At 32.4% G+C, this 18028-nt stretch overlaps 2 protein-coding genes across 2 annotated transcripts; one reads left to right on the top strand and one right to left on the bottom strand.

Annotated features, from left to right (window-relative positions):
- The first annotated feature begins 3954 nt into the window (after positions 1-3954).
- On the top strand, positions 3955-13298 carry LOC148276595 (lysosomal proton-coupled steroid conjugate and bile acid symporter SLC46A3-like). The gene is made up of 5 exons (XM_088234047.1): positions 3955-5138; positions 9170-9271; positions 10921-11142; positions 12066-12222; positions 12844-13298. The coding sequence occupies exons 1-5, from the start codon at positions 4175-4177 to the stop codon at positions 12947-12949; spliced, it is 1551 nt and encodes a 516-aa protein (XP_088090173.1). The 5' UTR covers positions 3955-4174; the 3' UTR covers positions 12950-13298.
- A 1408-nt stretch (positions 13299-14706) lies between these two features.
- LOC148276594 (uncharacterized) lies at positions 14707-17317 on the bottom strand. The gene is made up of 3 exons (XM_088234049.1): positions 16276-17317; positions 15674-15807; positions 14707-15086 (listed from the first exon to the last, which is right to left on the bottom strand). The coding sequence occupies exons 1-3, from the start codon at positions 17154-17156 to the stop codon at positions 14893-14895; spliced, it is 1209 nt and encodes a 402-aa protein (XP_088090175.1). The 5' UTR covers positions 17157-17317; the 3' UTR covers positions 14707-14892.
- Positions 17318-18028: the final 711 nt, after the last annotated feature.

The following is an 18028-nucleotide window of genomic DNA, read 5'->3' as shown; positions in this document are numbered from 1 at the left end:
ATTCTCCTGTGAAAACAGCTTTTCAAAAAATATTTCGAATCAACCATGTCGGGAATCGAACCCAAGACCTCTTGTTTGGTAGGCAAACGCGCTGACCGTTACACCACGAGACCACCTAGGTAGCGAACATTTATTTAGCGTGTAAATATTTTATGATGTACTAACACCATCATTGCCATTTCCCTATCTGCACCCAATGGTCCATAAAGCACTGCGCTAGTACACCAATTGCAGCATATCTAGATAATTTTTATTACATCGAAGGTAAGGTGATTAGTCTTACGCTTCAGGTAGTCCAAGAACAATAAAATATTGCGGTGGTAAAACCAAACTTGAAAATCAGTATTTCACGTCGACATTCTTAGGAACCGAACCCAGAACCAAGACTAACAGCACGGCAGGTGAACACCAACCACACTTGATTTCCTTTTTAATGATTTTTACCTGAGAGTAGCCATCGGGTCGAAAACACTCGTCCAGGATTTTGGTTCGATTTTACAAACAGATCTGTATTATTCATCCTCTCAGACACAGAACAGATATATTATATACATTTATTTATTTTTTATCATACTACCTACATATAAGAAAAAAAAAGTATTAAACATTAAATGAAGCCTTTTTCTAAAAGAATAACCCGCTAAGCATCTATTTAGAGGCTCGTCAGTAGGTGTGATAGAGGGAATATGGAAGAAGGTAGTGAAAAATTTACCATAACTTGTTTTAAGGAGGAGTGTACCTACATTGTACACAGCGTGTATGGTCAATTCCGTCACATTTGAAACCACTATGATTTGTATAAGGTCAAAGACACACTAACATATTAAAAAAACATTCATTTAGAAGCTTAATAAAATGATTTTTTTTTAGTTTTTAAACCGGATGGTTGCTTACTTCTGGAGGGGAAAAAATGAAGGTACGGAGGGGTCAGCTAGCTTTGCTCTTTGCAGAAGTAAGCAACCATTTGTTGTTGTTTTTTCAAACTGTTTTTCTTGATATATCAATATATCATTGTGCTCCTACAGATCATTGTGGTTTCGGATGTGTCTGGGTTTCGCATACGCAGTAGTGTTCAAAATTTAATTTATTTTTTTCACATTTTAAAAAATCTTTTCCATGATAATTTCTTTTGTGAAAGATTTTTGTTTTCTGTCAACTTACCGACAAACAAAGCATAAAACAAAACGCTAAAATACAAAATATAATTTTTGACTATTTGTGGATGGCGAGTTTTATTAGTTAGGGTGACGCCATAAAAATGATAAATAAAACACAAAAACTCACTTCAAAATTTATTTAATAAAAATTGAATTGTGGTCCCGTGGCTAGCGTCTCGGACTCACGGCTCAAAGGTCCGTGGTTTGAATCCCACTCTACACCAACTTTATTCCCATTTTCTTATAGTGAGTTATTTACAATTTGCTGAAAATGGCCCTCAAAATTTAAAATTTGAGTAAATCATAAGAACGCAAATATTTATTTAAAAAAATAGATATAAATGATAAAAAGATCAATTATTACTACATAAAATATCTACTAATTTTTAAAAAACCGAATAGGTATCGGGGCGAATCGTCCGTCTAAGCGATTACTGCAGCTTACCATTATATTTGACTATGGATAATAATATTTTATAGTAGTCATATTTATGGGAAAAAAGAGTTATTTATTATAAATTACCGTCCCTGTTTATATATTCCTCCAAAGAAATAATGTACATATACAGTGAACGAAGAAACAAGCAGATTACTTCAGCTTATTTCTGCATACAAATATGTATACTGTGATTAAATTCATAAAAACCCAGTCGGTGTTTTTCCTTCTTGAGTGAGCTTGCAGTACAGATATTATTTGAAGATATTCAATTTGAAAAATGGTATTTCGAACATGATTTCCTTATGAAAGGGCTTATTTTGATTTTTATAGTTGCCATATGACATAGGACATGTGGCGCTTGACGTGGCCCTTTTTGCGTTATTTATAAGTAAAAGGACTCAGAGCGGTGTTTCGTGTTGACATTTCAATTATAATGAAAATAGTACTTACAGAATGTCATTATGGTATTTTTTAATAAACGTTTGTACAAATGTTGTATTAAAATAGTATGAAATATGGCTACATACATATATCGCGAAGTTATTAATAATCGTATGTTGTCAACAGCTTAACACAGAGAAATATCCATTTACATATTATTTATCCGTGCCTATATGTAGGTACAAATTAATGAAGAGTTTTTCAGATTACCTATTTAAATAATCACTGCTTGCCACTGGTAGGTACATAGTACGTAATTAATTTTTGAATATACAACATTTAGAAAAGGAAAACTTGCGAAAATGCAAGTATAATAGGATTTTTTTATTTTTTATTTATTCATTTTTTACATATTTATTAAAGCAACTTACAAGTAATTATTTATACAACAAATTGATAAAGTAGTAAAATATACAAATATATATTTTATTTTTGCTGTTGGTTCATCTAAACTGCCTAACTAGGGATAGTTTCCCAGTTCTAAGACAGTAAATTAGGTATTTTATTATAATATTAAAAAGTTTTATTATTATGTGTGTTTTTTTCAGTCTTAAAAGTAATTAATAAATATAGTGAAAACATAAATAATACCAATATCTCTAAATCCTAAGTCATTACTAGTAAAACAAGAAACCAGCTGACGTGCTTCTACATCGGACAAAAATTTCTCTGACTTCCTCCGACCAATATGGATTAAAAATGCAGTCAACACCTTCCTTAGCCTGGCAATTCCACCACATTTTCATGAATCTGGGATAAGGATATATATCCTAGGGCCTATATAATATTGCTGCCTTTGAGTCAAAAAAAGTATTAACTTCTCTCTGTAGAATCAGATCCTTATTGGAGTGTCTAGTATTATGAAAATGACAAACCCTTCCGTATTTTTCCCTGTTGATAAAGTAAATAAAGTATCTATATTTTTATTTAGAGAAATTAGGATCTGCACTTTAACCTAACGATGAGCAGCAAGCGTGTTTGCCACGTCTGTTATTAGGTAATGCGGCACAAACGACATTAAGCAAGTTCGGCGTATTTTAAAAAAAAAAATTTAATTTACAAATAGGTATATTTTTTTTTAATTTCGCCGTGATTTTTTAAAGTTTTGAGATTTTTAAATTACTCGGCCCGTGACGTCAGTAGCCGCTTGACTGGTGAGTTGGCTTCCCGGAAATCGGAAATTTAACCTACGTTGTAGTTGGTTACGAGATTAGCGAGAACTTGTAACGTAGTTCATTTTTATTAAAACCATCATATTAATTTCTTCATCCATTTTCGGAAAACACGTGAGAATATACAAATTGGTATTATATATATAGTTAGTTAGTAATAGACAGTACCAGGACTATGAAAAATAATTAGTGTAAAAACACCGCTTTAAATAAATATTTCATATCAACCATGTCAAGAATCGAACCCAAGACCTTTTGCACGGTAGGCAAATGCGCTGATCATTACACCACGTGGCCGTAATTTATACATACCAAAGTTAAATAATATTATTTTTATTTTGGTTTGACGTAAATAAAAAATCATTTATGTTTATTGTCGGTTTATTCTGAAATTGCCACCTCCAGAACAAAACAAAAAAACGGGTTTTTAAGTACACCTATTTATGTCAGCTGTGATTATTTGGACTAAAACGTATTTGTATTATACATCTTTTTTTTATTAAAAAAAAAGACAAACAAACAAATTTCGCTTTTTTTAAAGAATATGCTGGATTTAGAAATAAACACTAATGGTCATATAATACCGCTGAAAACCAGTTTTTCTTGCATTTTAATACTAAAAAGTTTTTGTGGCGCTTGGTGAGTTTGGTCAATCAACTGAAGATTCTTTACGAGGCGTCTTCATACATACACACTACATATCTACTCTTTTTGTTATTTCTCTCATTCAGATTCTGTGTTGCTCAGTGCGTGTGCAGCTCTGTATTGTGGTGGTCGTGTGGTGTTTTGTATCATGGTTTATTTGTAAACAGTGCACCATTGTTTACATATTGTAACTAGGGACAAAACGTGATTGAAATACCAAATACTTTTGCGACAATGTACGGAGTGATTAAATAATTTAGTGAGCTTAAAAGTAAAGGGATTTTGTTGATTATTTTCACTTCTCATTTATTTCCATAAAAATGGAAAACGGTAACGAAAAATTCGAGGCGACTACAATAAATGGTGAAGCGAATAATGTTTCTAAGGAAACAGGAACAACTGATGAAAAGGAATGGAGCAACTCAACATTTAGAGAAAAGTTTACAATTTTTAGGAAAAATATCACAATCGAACCTCTTCTGGCATGTTATGTAATGCCAAGCGTTATTGCGAGTCTTGCCGTGCAAAACCTGAACTTGGAAAAGGCTTGCAGGGTCAATCTCAATTACTCCACAGAACTGTGTGATAACCTCATACAGCAAAATGTCACCGGAACTATTGAAGAAGCGGAGGTCCAAAAATTGGTCGCATACATGGGAGCTTGGCGGCTGCCCTTACAAACAGCGATCCCGGCAATTATGATTCTGTTCATAGGAGCATGGAGCGACCGAACTGGTAAAAGGAAACCGTGTTTGCTGGTGCCGGTGATCGGAGAGTTCTTGACCAGCGTCGGCTTGATTTTCTGCACGTACTTTTTTGTCCAATGGCCTTTGGAGGTTGCGGGTGTCGTAGAAGCTCTTCCCCCAGCCTTATCTGGAGGCTATGCGACCATGTTCCTGGGGATATTTACTTATCTCGCTGACAACACATCTCCGGCTGACAGAACCTTCAGAATTGGAATCGTTAATACTTTCATATCCCTGGCGTTACCTGTCGGAATGGCTCTGAGTGGAATCTTGCTCAATGCCGTTGGATTCTATGGAGTTTTCATTATATCCATGATGTTCTACATCGCGGGATTTATCTACGGGTATATAAGGATCAAAGACAAAAAGGTGGAAAAACAAGTGGAGACAAAACGCGGAAATGATTGCAGGCATTTTTTCAGCTTGAGGCATATTTTGGATACGTTCATGGTGTTGTTCAAGAAGAGGCCATCAAACAGAAGAATGCAGACGATACTTCTCGTAATCTGCTACATCATCGTATCCGGACCGGTTCACGGTAAGTACTCGCTTATTCAAGTCAATCAAGTGTAAAAGCTCAACCCTTTCCGACCCACTGCACACTATAGTAATTAAAGTTAGATACTCGTTTCGAAGCTTAAAGGAGAGGTTTCGGAAGTACGAAAAATAATTATTTTATTATCCATCTGCTCTTGATTTTTGTGAAGTAAAAGAGCCAAAGTCTGTTCACTATAACAAGAATTTCCAAAAAAACAAACCAGCCGCAGCCGTGTGATATTCGACGGAGAAATAGCCTACCATATAATTTTAATCTAAACGGCACGGTAAAAGTAAAGTGGATTGTCATTTATTGAATTCGTTTGTACATTTCGTTTTTTTTAGATAAAACTCCATAGTTAATGATTCTAATAAATTTATCAATAAAAACGCCTCGGTTAACATATTATAAAAAAAAAAATATGAGCCTTTTTTATAATTTACCCAAATATTCTATTTCAGTGACCATTTTCAACGAGTGGTTAATAACTCACTAAGAGAAAATGGAAATCAAATTGGGGTAGAGTGGGGTTCGAATCTCGGACTTTTAATCCGTGAGTCCACACGGGACCACAACCTGATTTAAATAAAAAAGTTGAACTTAACCAAAAAGATTTTAATGATGATTGTATCAAAATCATTATTTAAATTTAGCGAGTACTCTCAGGTAAAAAATCAGCAAAAGGAAATCGACTGGAGATTGGTCGATCTCATAGTACACTGGTTATTGCGTTTGCCAGGCATTAAATAAATAAATAATTGTTAAACAATAAATATCATCAACCGTACTGTATTTTATCATGCCGTGTAGATTTCTGCCGTGGTGTGAAATGGGCCAATCATGCGATATCACGCAGTGGGCTCGTGGTTTGCACGTGCACAGCGGTCTAGTCTCCGTGAATGTACGGTAAGACATTTATTTGTGATGGAATTTTTTTACCGAATTCATTCACCTACGTTGCACCGCCTGAAAGTAGATTTCATTATTATTAATTGGTTTAATTGGTATCCTGACGAAGAGACATAGAAAAGTCCATGTGGTTACACACAAATATTTGATAACATTTAGTGCTTTTCTTTGTTTATTTATTTTTGATTTTTTTTTAATTTTATTTATTTCGAATACAAACAGATGTACCGGTACAATTAATATTTATTTATTTTTTACATAAAATGTATACATTGTAAGGCCTGCCATCCAATTATATGTATTCACTAACTAATACTTTAATAAAGCGTCGACGGCTCAAAGTTTGAACTATATACATTATTAATATACTATGTATTAAAATAAGATAAATATGGACAAAACAAGAAGATAGGGAAGGAAAAGAAGGAAATTGATAAGGAGTGGTAAAGGATGATTTAGGAAAGTAATAGTGGAAAATCGCATTTGATTTAATGATTAAATTAATTATGAATGAAGAGCAAGAAAGTTTTACGTTTTCACGTACTATCCATACAATTCAATCCACCTCGTGGTCAAATGATCAGCGCATTTGCTTATCATACTACAGGTCTCGGATCTGAAACCCGACATGGTTGACAAGCAATATTGATTTGAAAAAGTATTTTTGCACTATGATATTGCATAAGTGTAAGACTGATCATCTTACCTTCATGTAACAAATAAGGTCGAGATACACAGCGGTTGGTGTACCAATGCAGTGCCAAAAGGGAATAATAATATTATTTTAAATCTTAGTTAGCCAGTTGATGTTACTAACAATATTTGATTTGGCGTATATCCAAAACCTTGTAAACAAATACAAAATTCAACCCCCTCCCCTATAGTGCAAATATTACCAATTAGATTATCTTTTTTATATTTCAATGAAAACGTCTAAACAATTCAAACGTGCGTCGAAGGGTTAAAAGACATCATAAAATAAAATCTTACGCTCGTACTGAAATTCAAATACAAAGCATGGAAGGTGAATGGGTTATCTCATTTCGTAATTTAAACTTGGGAGCATATTGATTACATAATCATTTTTGAAGTGTGTAGAAAATCCCAAATAATTTTTTTAAGAACCCGGAATTGTAATTTTAACATAACGAGCGTTTTTTCATAAAACACACAATACACTTAAAATTTGTACAATTCAATATTTGAAGCATTAATTAAGTGATTTTTAAATTTTTTACTATAATCAATTTTGTATATACAAATAATAACATAAGTAGTGTCCGTTTTTTTCCAAATAAAGACAATAAGAATACACAAAAAAAACTAATTATCTGTCAATATTAATTAGTCAATTACTCATGACATCTTCACTGTAGACTGTGCAAATATCGCGAGCAGCTTCTTCGTTTCCTCGATTAAAAGGTGTCGAAAATGCTAACTTTCATCAACTTGACATTCCATTTTGAAGGCTTGTAATCAAATAAAATAATGCATGTAACGTAAAAATAAACACAATACCTTGTAGAGCAGAAAATGGTCTTAAAGATGACGAATAACCTTTACCATCTTTTTTTACTTTTGGTGCTCATTTTTAAATTTGGAAAAAAACTGACACCTTATAACACCTAATAATCCATAAACAATATTTTTTACTTGATAAATACATTATGTAAGTACGTTTCTGTTTCTGGTTTTATCTTTCTAATGGAGCAAGATGCCAATGTTTAGTGAGCATAATAAAATCTGGTTCTTGTTCACAAAGATTTGGAGATATTTAAAATACAATAAATATTCTCACTCACATCAACAAAGGTATTCTCATAGAATTAAGAATACTCCAGAAGGAGCGTAGAATCATATTTGAATACATCGGACTGTGTCCAAAAATTCCCTCACTTTCGCCGCGCGGACTCGTGATGTCGCCGCGTAATGTTGCACGATGGGAAAAAATATAATCAAAATACAAATGTAAAGTAAAAAAAAAAGCAATCTGTTAATTTCTCTAAAATTTTATTGTGCCCGCGGAAATATTGATTGACACAACAGAGTAGATAAGTAAAAGGTCATTTGATAATATTAATTGAATTAATGAACTTTGAACTTAAAATATACAACAAATTTTATTTTACATAAAACGGATATTTTTATATCATGTTAAATAATATTAAGATGTTTTTATGATAATATCGGTCAAATGTCCACCACAGAGTTGTTTAATCCGAGAACCAATTTTCATTAGTTTTCTCATTAGATGAGCAAAGTAGGGTAAAAAAATTAACTACCCTGGCAACACTAACCATGTCCATTTTGATTTCTTCGACAGTCTGACAGATGGAAAAATAATTCAATTCTTAAGTTTTGTATTTGCTACTTACACATTCATTTGCTAACTACACATGAAATGTAATCCTATCCTGTTTCTTTAAGATCCTAGCAATATTTCTACACTTAAAAAGGACACAACACGGCATAGTTGAATTTAAATCAGGAGTAGCGTACTGAGCGAAGTCTACAAAGAAACTAATGCGTCTAAACGTAAAACTACTCATTTATGAGTAGTTTAGTCGCCTTCTGTTTGATGCTCGTATGCGGTTTCTGCACTATTTTTAAATCTATGGGTTTTCTGTTTTTTTTTGGGGAGCAGAGGGTATCGTACGGTGAAAATATTAAACGTATAAACATTGTAGGTAACAATAAAAATATTATAGTCTGAATTTGGCCTAGGAGAATATACATTTTCTACACAAGTTTCAAATAGTGGAAACTTTTGTTAAGTGTCCAGAATTAATTCCGGTACAGAAGTAGAGGTTTTACACAAATTAAAAATATGTAGTAGAACATGTGTTACACACTAAAGAGAGAACACAAAATATTATACAAGAAAAGAAAAAAAGAGCATGGGCAAGAAGGTTGAGAATGGGGAAATAAAGAGGAGAGGAGGAGGTGAGGAAGAGGAGAGGAAGAGGAGAAGAAGAAGAGAGGAAGAGGGAGAGGAAGAAGAATGTTTATAATGTAATTGACCAATTCTATCAACCAAAACAATTCAGTGGGAGAAAATAATATGACGGATTAAGTTTTTAAAGTAATTGCCTATACTTGATAACTTATTCAAATATTTGCAGGTTCTGGAGGTATCACATACTTATATGCAAGAAGAAACTTCCAGTTCAGTGAAGTGGCATTCAGCATGTTTTCCTCGTACACTATCGTAGTCAACTTTTTCGGTAAGTTCAAAATCATTTGAATCCTTGAATTTATAAAAAATCCAACAAAATGGCCCAGTAGCTAGAACCACTTCAAGCCACACATGCCAATCACTAAACAGTTCACAAAATATGAAAAAATGGAAATAAACTAAAGAACATGACACATGGGAACCCCGTGGAGTGATGTTTAACACATTTGCCTCTCACGAGGAGGATCATGGGTTTGATTCCTCCTGAAAGGGAGTGAAATATAGTTTTCTCAAGCTGGGTATTCTGTACTTGGCATTGTAATTGGCCCTCTTAACCTATCTTGTGCAAAAATAAACCTAAAACATAAAAATAACCGACTCTTGTTGTCTTAGCATTCTTTAAAACCAAAAAGTGTGGAAGAGTTAGCGCTGTGGCTTAAAACAAATTTGCAAACAAGTTTTGAAAAATGTTTGTGATAATTTTTTGTAAAAGATCTTAATAAATCATGAATAGATAGGTAGATAATACTACCCTTGTTCTTTGGTGGTCATCAAAGGCTCTATAACCTCATTGTTATGCAACAAAGGAGTTCTACCGCCAAACCATCTGACATTGCTAATTTCCTAGGTTAATTTTGTGTTGAACCTAAACGCTTAAAGCTAAGTTCTTTAATGAATTTCTAGATTATAATTGATTAAAAAGAAAGAAATGTATTCCAATGGTGATGAAATTTATATTGTACTGATAAAGAAGTGAACCATTATCTCAGTAAAGATCTTGTAATTTATTTTTTTTGTAAAACAATAAAACTCAGTGCAATAAAAAAACTTTTTATGAATATTTTATCTATATGCACTATATATTTATGTATACACAATACATAATCCACGCTGATTTGGATTTCCTGTCAAATTTCAGATAATTTCAATATACCTATGTCTAATAAAATTAAAATTTATGTTCATTAAATTTGGATAGTAATACTTAGCTCCGTGTTAATACATATTATCGGAAACCTGAGACAGAATTAAGTTTGTCACGCAGAAAACCAATTTCTTAAAAAACTAATTACAGTTTTTACTCTAATATAGACTATTTTGATCATAAATTGTCTTCTTTCATACTATCACTGAATTAAAAAAAAATTATAATCATGTTCTTGTTTCCATCTCACTTTGTGCCATTTTTATAAAATATAATTTTAATGATAAAACGTCCAGAGCTTCGCCCTTCCGGAAGATTTCAATAGGATTATATTCGGAGTCATTCGCACAGATTGCAAGAACATGATTCAAAAACTCACTAAGAGAGGAAGAGGCACACAGGTCTAAATGCTCATTAAATTAAAAATAAGCGTCCTACCGGTAGGTTGCAAAGTCTTACAAGCAGGACTCAGGACGTTCAGTCATTAAACATATTTATAAGTGAATTCCAATTTCAATTTCTTTTGCTTGTTTTTGTCTGTTTTATAATTTATTTCTTGAGTTTACATAAGCGTATGCCCTTTATGGTAAAACCATAAACTTGTTCATTTCTTTATTTGGTCAAATTATGTTTCCAACTATATTAGCTCGATTTGAAAATGCCTGTTATGCGTGAATAAAAGCAAGTAAAAAAAATTCAAAGAGCAAATCAATATTCGTAAATCTTAAATTTTTAGCACAATGATACTCACATGAAATACATTTTTTTTTCAGGTGTGATGTTTGCATTATCAGTATTAAGTAAATATTACAAAATGAATGATTGTCTATTGGCTGCTATTGCATGTGTCTCTAAAGTCCTGGCCAGCTTTGTGTATGCCTTCGCTCCCAGTAAAGAGTGGCTTTTCTTAGCTCCTATTGTTGAGATCGTAGGAGGAACAGCTGTTATTGCCATGAGATCTATGGCCACTAAAGTTGTAGATCAAAATGAAGTTGGTAAGTCCATAAAAAAATAAGTTTATTTTTGAGATGATTTTTGAATATGGTTCATGTTTAAGATATTATACAGGGTGTTCTTTAAACCCTGTCACATCCGTAACCACGATGATCAGTATGAGCAAGAAGTCATATTGGTACATTAAAATTAATTTTTAGAACGACTAAAATCTTAAAAAATAAAAGATAAATAAAAAACAAATGGTTGCTTACTCCTGTAGGGGAGAAAAGAGGAGGGGGGAGAGGGGAGGGGGAGCCTGATACACTGTCGACCGCACGGCCGCGCCCCCCTCGCTTCTCCCCTGCAGAAGTAAGCAACCATTTGTTTTTTTTAGATATTTTATTTTTAATTTTTTTCTTTCTAAATATTTTTTTAAACATGCTAATATGTCTTCTTGCCCATACTGATCATCGTGGTTTTGGATGTGACAGGGTTTAAAGAACACCCCTTATAATACCTAAAAATAGACAGTAAGATACAGAAATTTCAATCAAATATGTCAGCCAAGAATTCTAAAAGAAAATATGTATTTAAATAAGGAAGATTTAGGAGAATTAATTTACTGTATGAACTAATTGCTCGCCAGAGCTGGAATTACCATAGGTTCAATTGACATGGAGAATCAGACTCTTGCTTACAAAGGAGGGGAGAATAATATGCTTGCATTTATTTATAAACGTGTATATTCTCGTCTCTTTTCAATAAATGGCAGGGCGCTAGATCCAATGCTGTCATTCACAAATGAAATTTTGTGTAAATAACAAAGATATGCCTAACAAAATATAAAGAAGTTTAGACATTGTTATTATTGAATACTTTGTATTATTATATTTTAAGTTGACTTCCATTAAATGGGGAGCTTCGGTGCTACAGTTTTTTGGATAGGTTTATTATAATTTATGTATTGTAAAATTGTTTATAGGCAAAATTAATTCAGTTTTTGGAGTATGTGAGGCCATTGTGAATACTATATACGGTCCAATATTCGCTGCATTTTATGTCCACACTGTGGAAGTATTCCCCGGCGGGTACTGTCTTCTATCAGCGCTACTACTGTCACCATCAATAGGATTGTTTTTGTGAGTATAACAGGTGTTGATCATACGAAATATCAATACCGCCACTTCCATAATTCTCTATTTTTCCACTATCTATTTTCTAAAAAAACTATTACTTTTTAAGGAAATAAAATATGTATAATTAACATATATAAAACTAACAACTTTCGACCAAAATATAATTTAATCAAATAGTAGAAATAATATCTTCATCCAGGCGGATTAAGTATTAGAAATAGAATCAGAATCCTGGACTTTCACTTTCGGCTGGATAACTACTCTCAGGTCGAAATCCTGAATAAAGAAATCGAGTGCAGATAAGTCCATCGGTGGTGTAGTGATTGGAGCATTCGCCTGATTTATTTGGGGTTCTGGGTTCAATTCCCGGGAAATTGATTTAAAAGGTGGTTATTTCATGTTCCTGAACTGGCATCTAAAGCGTAAGCCTTATCACCTTACCCAACAGATGATTGATATACACCGCATTTAGTTTAACAATGCAGTGCCCTGTGCACAATCGGGTGCGGACAGGGGTATGATGATATTAAGATAAAAAAATAAATAAAAATATAAATTTACTGTCTCAATACTTCCGTGCAATTTAAATACATTTTTACAAAAGATTTTATATAAAAATTTCAGGTACATGTATAAACTACAAAAGATAGAGGACTTAAATGGAAATAACATTAAAGAAGATCTGGCAAACGAAAATCCGGGATTTGAAGAGGAAACAAGTCACCTATAACAATTTATACTTACCAGTGAAAACATTTTGTGATGATTATGATGCGTTCTGGCCAGGGTTCGGAGGATAAATATCACTACATATATTATGATTGAAGATTGGTGATATATTATCAATGATATTTATAATTAAGTAGGTGTCTTTGTTTTCACGAGACATTCTCGTGTTTCTCCGTGTTTAACTTTAGCGAGAGTCCAGTTTAGTTCCAGGCCGGCTAATTGTTTTTTTGTGTTTCGCTTAAAAGTTGAAAAAGCCTCCAGAGCGGGTTTTGTAGCTCTTCGACTCAAATATATAATATATTTTTATAATAGGCTAAGTTACTGATGTTAATAAAAAATTACAAAGTTTATTCCAAACGTGTTTTTAATTGCGCTTGCTTCTATTGTATGATGCAAATAGGAAATAAAATTCATTTGACATATGGCTTTTTTTGAGATATTATGCTCTATTGACAGCATTTGTGTATTTATTAATTTTAATTTAATCTGATTCAAATGAAATGACATGAAAAGCGTAATAATTATTTCTCAGTTGAAATTATTTTTGTCTCGGTGGATTGAGCAACTCAATTGTAATCCAATGCAATCAAATGGTGCAGGTTTGCCCTCTGGGCCGCAATTACAAACTCCATCTTCATTGGTACATATCGACACAGTATAAACTAACATCGATATTGATGTTTAAAAAATGTGTATATTTGTATGAAAATTCTATGTAACTCCGTCGGTAACCTATAATTGAAACATGTTTAGAAAAAAAATTGTAAACATGTTATATTTTTCATACAGAAAACTTAATTTACTTTGTAGATAATATTGAAGATACATTTTAACTTCCCATTAGAATAAGGACCCTGAAGTTAATTTGGTACCATGTCAAACAAGATGCAGGCCAGGATAAAGTCAAAAGCCACAACTGTTAGCCGCGCAGCTCGCCTGTTTCTTCAGGTTTCTCTATTCATTTCTGTCTGTCTGACTGATGGACCAAGAAATGTGCCAGCGGACAAGCGCACCATTCCTCTCAGATTTAAAGCACTTTTTGACAAACAACATGAATTTAGGTGAAACCGCATCGCATAAAAAATATGCATAGAAAATTTAAGCCTTTGAAAAGAATTCGATACAGCAAATTTTTAACTATTGGAAAACGAATATTTTTTTTGTTCAGCTTGATTTATTCGATAAATAATATATAATCTATCTAATCAAATGCAAATAGAGGTAATCGAGATTCAATGTGATTCTGATTTGAAGGCAAAATTCATTGAATTTGACGCACCAGAATTTCCCAAATATACCTGCTAGGTTTCAAAATACTCGAAAATTTGCATTTAAAATTGTTTCCATGTTTGTAAGTACTTATCAATCTAGGCAGTTGTTTTTATTATTATGAAAGGAAATAAGTAGATGCTGTAGAGAAATAATGTGAAGTTTAGTGTCAGAAAGTGTCTGTAGAATAAATGTGTGAAAATATTTAAGTTTCATTTCATTTCATCTTTTGCAGCCCAAGTAAAATTTAACCTTCCATATTTAATCCATGTCAGCCTTTGAGTTTGACAAGCTTGATTGACAGTACTTTTTCTGTTCCGATGATTCGTTAAAATATGTATCTGTAAATATTTTTCTAATGCAATTGATATGCTATTAAAATATTTTTTAAAGTATATTTTTAGTCAATCAACTCATGCACCATGAAATCAAATTATTTCTGGTTTTTAATCTGTAACCCCTAGAGAATCATTACGATAAAAAAATATATTTGCATGACATAAGATAAAAAATTAATGTAATAAAAAATAACTTTACATGCATACTTAGTATGTGCAAAATTATGCATTTACTTTTTTCAACTGACCCATATATATTTTGGTAACAAGTTTAACACACATCCTAAAACGGACGTAACAAGATAACACTTATATCAAAAACAATTAATAAATAAGTTTAAAATTTATAAGGCAGAGTGGTCTTTTCATATTTGATTTCCCGATCCTTGGGGGGAGTATGACCTTTAGAAGTTTGACCTTTAGAAATCAGTAGGTTCATAAATCTAGCATGCTGAACTGGCGATAACTCGATCTTCATTGAAACACAGTTCTGCATTATTTGAAGACACCCACGGAAATTCCGTTGCTTATCTGCAAACCAGAAATAACATTTTAGTACTCAAGAACCAAATAAAGTTAGTAAAAAGAAATATTAAGGATAGGAAAAATTGTTTTAAAAAAATAATGTCAAAAATTGTGATTATCGGGCAACGTTATAAAAGTTTGAGGGTAGGAAATTTGGGAGAATTGAGTAAAACTAAATGTCAGTAGGGGGGGAGAGGGTGGTTTGATAGTCCAGAATAAATAAAATAAAAATATTCAAATCAACAATTAAAATTTTCGGTAGCAGTAAATCATTACGGCTACATATTATGTAAAATACATGAAAGTAAACATATTTTTCCTATTTTCGAACAAAATTACAAATACTGTTTTGTGTATAAAAAAAAAAAAAAATTGTTTTGCAGAATGGATGAGTATTTTAGAGTCGATGGTTACTTTTGCTTTTAATTAACAACCTTTTGAATAAATATTCTATATCAACCATGTTGGGAATCGAACCCGAGACCTCTTGCATGGTAGGCAAACGCGCTGACCATTACACCACGAGGGCGACATATTAAAAGCATAAATTAAGATAAATAGGAAGTTATTTTATCATGAAGTTAGCTACTTACATCTGTAGTCAAATAAGATTCCTATTACTTGTGAATAACTATGTTTTAAGTCAAAATATAATACTAGCTGGAGCAGTCTTAACACAGCGTCTTCTTGGTGGTTTCTTAATGCGTCAAATGCCATCACCGGTAACCTATAATCATAAGCGTTTTGAAAATTATTTTTGAAAATAATATGCTAAGTTCAGCCTAATAATAAAAATAATGTAAAATAGAATAGTGGTATCCTCATAATACCATGATTTTACAGAGTAAGTAAATTAGTATTTTGTATTTTGCAAGATTACATTCAAATCAGTTTGATGAAAAAAATATTATTACAAAAAGAACAGGAAAAGAAAGGGATGAAAAAAACGGTTTGATTGATATTTTCATCACATTCTTGCTGGAATTTGATTGTTATCAGATAAGTAATAACATCAAAGGAAATTCATGTGATTATTTGACTAATGAAAGTTGCCCACCGTTTAGTTAATTCCTGTGAGAATTGAGTTTAGCCTTGATAATTGAAAAACTCTAAAATACAAAATAATATTAGAATACAATAATAATTCAGTTAAATGCCATAAATAAAAAAAAAACTAAAATGACATTTAACTTACTTATCAAGAATAAAGTTTCTAAGCGGATCACTTTCTTTTAAAAGCGACTCCGACAGTTGCTGGTCTCCGAACCATTCACTTAACCAACAGCATTCCCAGAAGATCATCAGTGGATACCAATCATTATAATGCGATCCAAAATACAAGGAATATTTCTTCAATATTACAACAGAAGCTTCGGACCTGTTGGACACGACATCGCTAATCAAGTACCGCAACATCATCTTAACTTTGCTTCTCAAACTGGGATGGCTAGTATAGACAGATATAAACAATTTAAAACCCTTTTCTATGTTGCCTTTCATCCAAATGGCTTTGGCTAAATAATGATTAAAGTCAGCGTTGGCTAATGTCAGTTCAGGGTGATAAATACTATAAAACCTTTGCAAAGCAGTCACCATTTTAATGTTCCCGTTAAATGAGTACACAGACATAACTTCCAAGATTATTTCTACTGATGGGCATTGTTCGTTTTGTAAGCACTGCCCAATCAAATATTCAACATCATAAAAAGCATCAGAATCTAAAGCACTCGATATAAGAGAGTCGATTTGTGGAATAGATAAATTACTTATATCGATTTTCAACTTATCACCATTAGACATATTCTTAAATTTAAATTTTAAGTCTATATTCCAAGGACTCGAATAATGAAAAGGATCTTCATCCTCTGTTTTCTTATTTTGTAAATTGCTCCATTTTTTTGTTTTTTCCTTCACCAACTGCACGGTAAAATCATCAATAACGTCGACGGTTGTAAGTTTATTATTACTTGTGTGAAAGCGATACAAATTGTCGTAGAATCGTGAGAAGTTATGCAATTTATATTTTCGAAATATCGAGGTTAGGATGAATAGATTCCGGGCAACAAGGGTCCCCATAATAGAAGAGTTTTCGCCAAAATGTACCAAGAAGAGAAGTTGTTCAAAACGATCTTATTTAATCAAATTCCCTAGCATTATAATTTTAATAATTATAACGAAATTGATGAATCACATCATTTTGGAAAACAACAAACTAACTTGACAGCATAAAGCATAACACATAATTTGACACTTTGACAGCCAAACCATAGATTGACACTAGACAAGACCAGAGATCAGCCTTCTGGGCGCCGTAGAGCATGCCGTAGAATATAATAATAATAAATTATTAGCAATGGACAAGTGACCATAGACAATGAAAACCAAAGTGATACTAATGTCATCTGTTAAAAATTATTGAAACTAATATGATGCGCTGTGTTGTATATCTTCTTTCTTTAATCAAGGTGTAAAGGCATGTAAATAAAATAATTTATTATAATATTTTCGATAGGTGGCACTACTAACACTACTTATTACTACAAATGCTCAAATAAATATAATATAATATGTTTTATAACATAATTATGTTTAGGCAATACTGGTTAAAAAAGGATTAATTTTCGCAATGTAAATGCAAAAAATATTTACAGCAAATAGGCATTTAATTTAAAAACACATGCTTGTGATTTCATGATTAAGAATATAAATATAGTTTTTCTCGCAGATGCCTTCTCGAATACTGTGCGAAAAAGGCAACTGCACATCACGTCGGACTGATTATCCCTAGCCAAAATTGACAAAATCAAGGTGTCGGTATTTTGTTTTCTGCTCCCGAAACTGAGCTTATTTTAATATTTTTTCAATAATGGAGTATAGGAAAAGAATTTTCCCTGTCGGCAGGTTTAGCTTTGTTCAAAAATAGTGATTATGTTTGTATTTCGTATATT

This window comes from Micrasema longulum, unplaced genomic scaffold (assembly GCF_059751315.1).
Source record: "Micrasema longulum isolate JH-2025_06_02 unplaced genomic scaffold, ASM5975131v1 h1tg001186l, whole genome shotgun sequence".
Classification (NCBI taxonomy): domain Eukaryota; kingdom Metazoa; phylum Arthropoda; class Insecta; order Trichoptera; family Brachycentridae; genus Micrasema; species Micrasema longulum.
Note: the sequence above shows the minus strand (reverse complement) of the source record. Positions and strands in the feature narration are given on the sequence as shown.

What these genes read in the sequence shown, in the direction of transcription:
- LOC148276595 (XM_088234047.1), top strand. Translation starts at nt 4,175, where the DNA reads ATGGAAAACGGTAACGAAAAATTCGAGGCGACTACAATAAATGGTGAA. An exon ending in TGTAGATCAAAATGAAGTTG is followed by an intron (nt 11,143 to 12,065) that starts GTAAGTCCATAA and finishes AATTGTTTATAG; the next exon opens with GCAAAATTAATTCAGTTTTT. An exon ending in CCATCAATAGGATTGTTTTT is followed by an intron (nt 12,223 to 12,843) that starts GTGAGTATAACA and finishes TAAAAATTTCAG; the next exon opens with GTACATGTATAAACTACAAA.
- LOC148276594 (XM_088234049.1), bottom strand. Translation starts at nt 17,156, where the DNA reads ATGGGGACCCTTGTTGCCCGGAATCTATTCATCCTAACCTCGATATTT. An exon ending in AGAAACTTTATTCTTGATAA is followed by an intron (nt 15,808 to 16,275) that starts GTAAGTTAAATG and finishes TTATGATTATAG; the next exon opens with GTTACCGGTGATGGCATTTG. An exon ending in AATCTTATTTGACTACAGAT is followed by an intron (nt 15,087 to 15,673) that starts GTAAGTAGCTAA and finishes TCTGGTTTGCAG; the next exon opens with ATAAGCAACGGAATTTCCGT.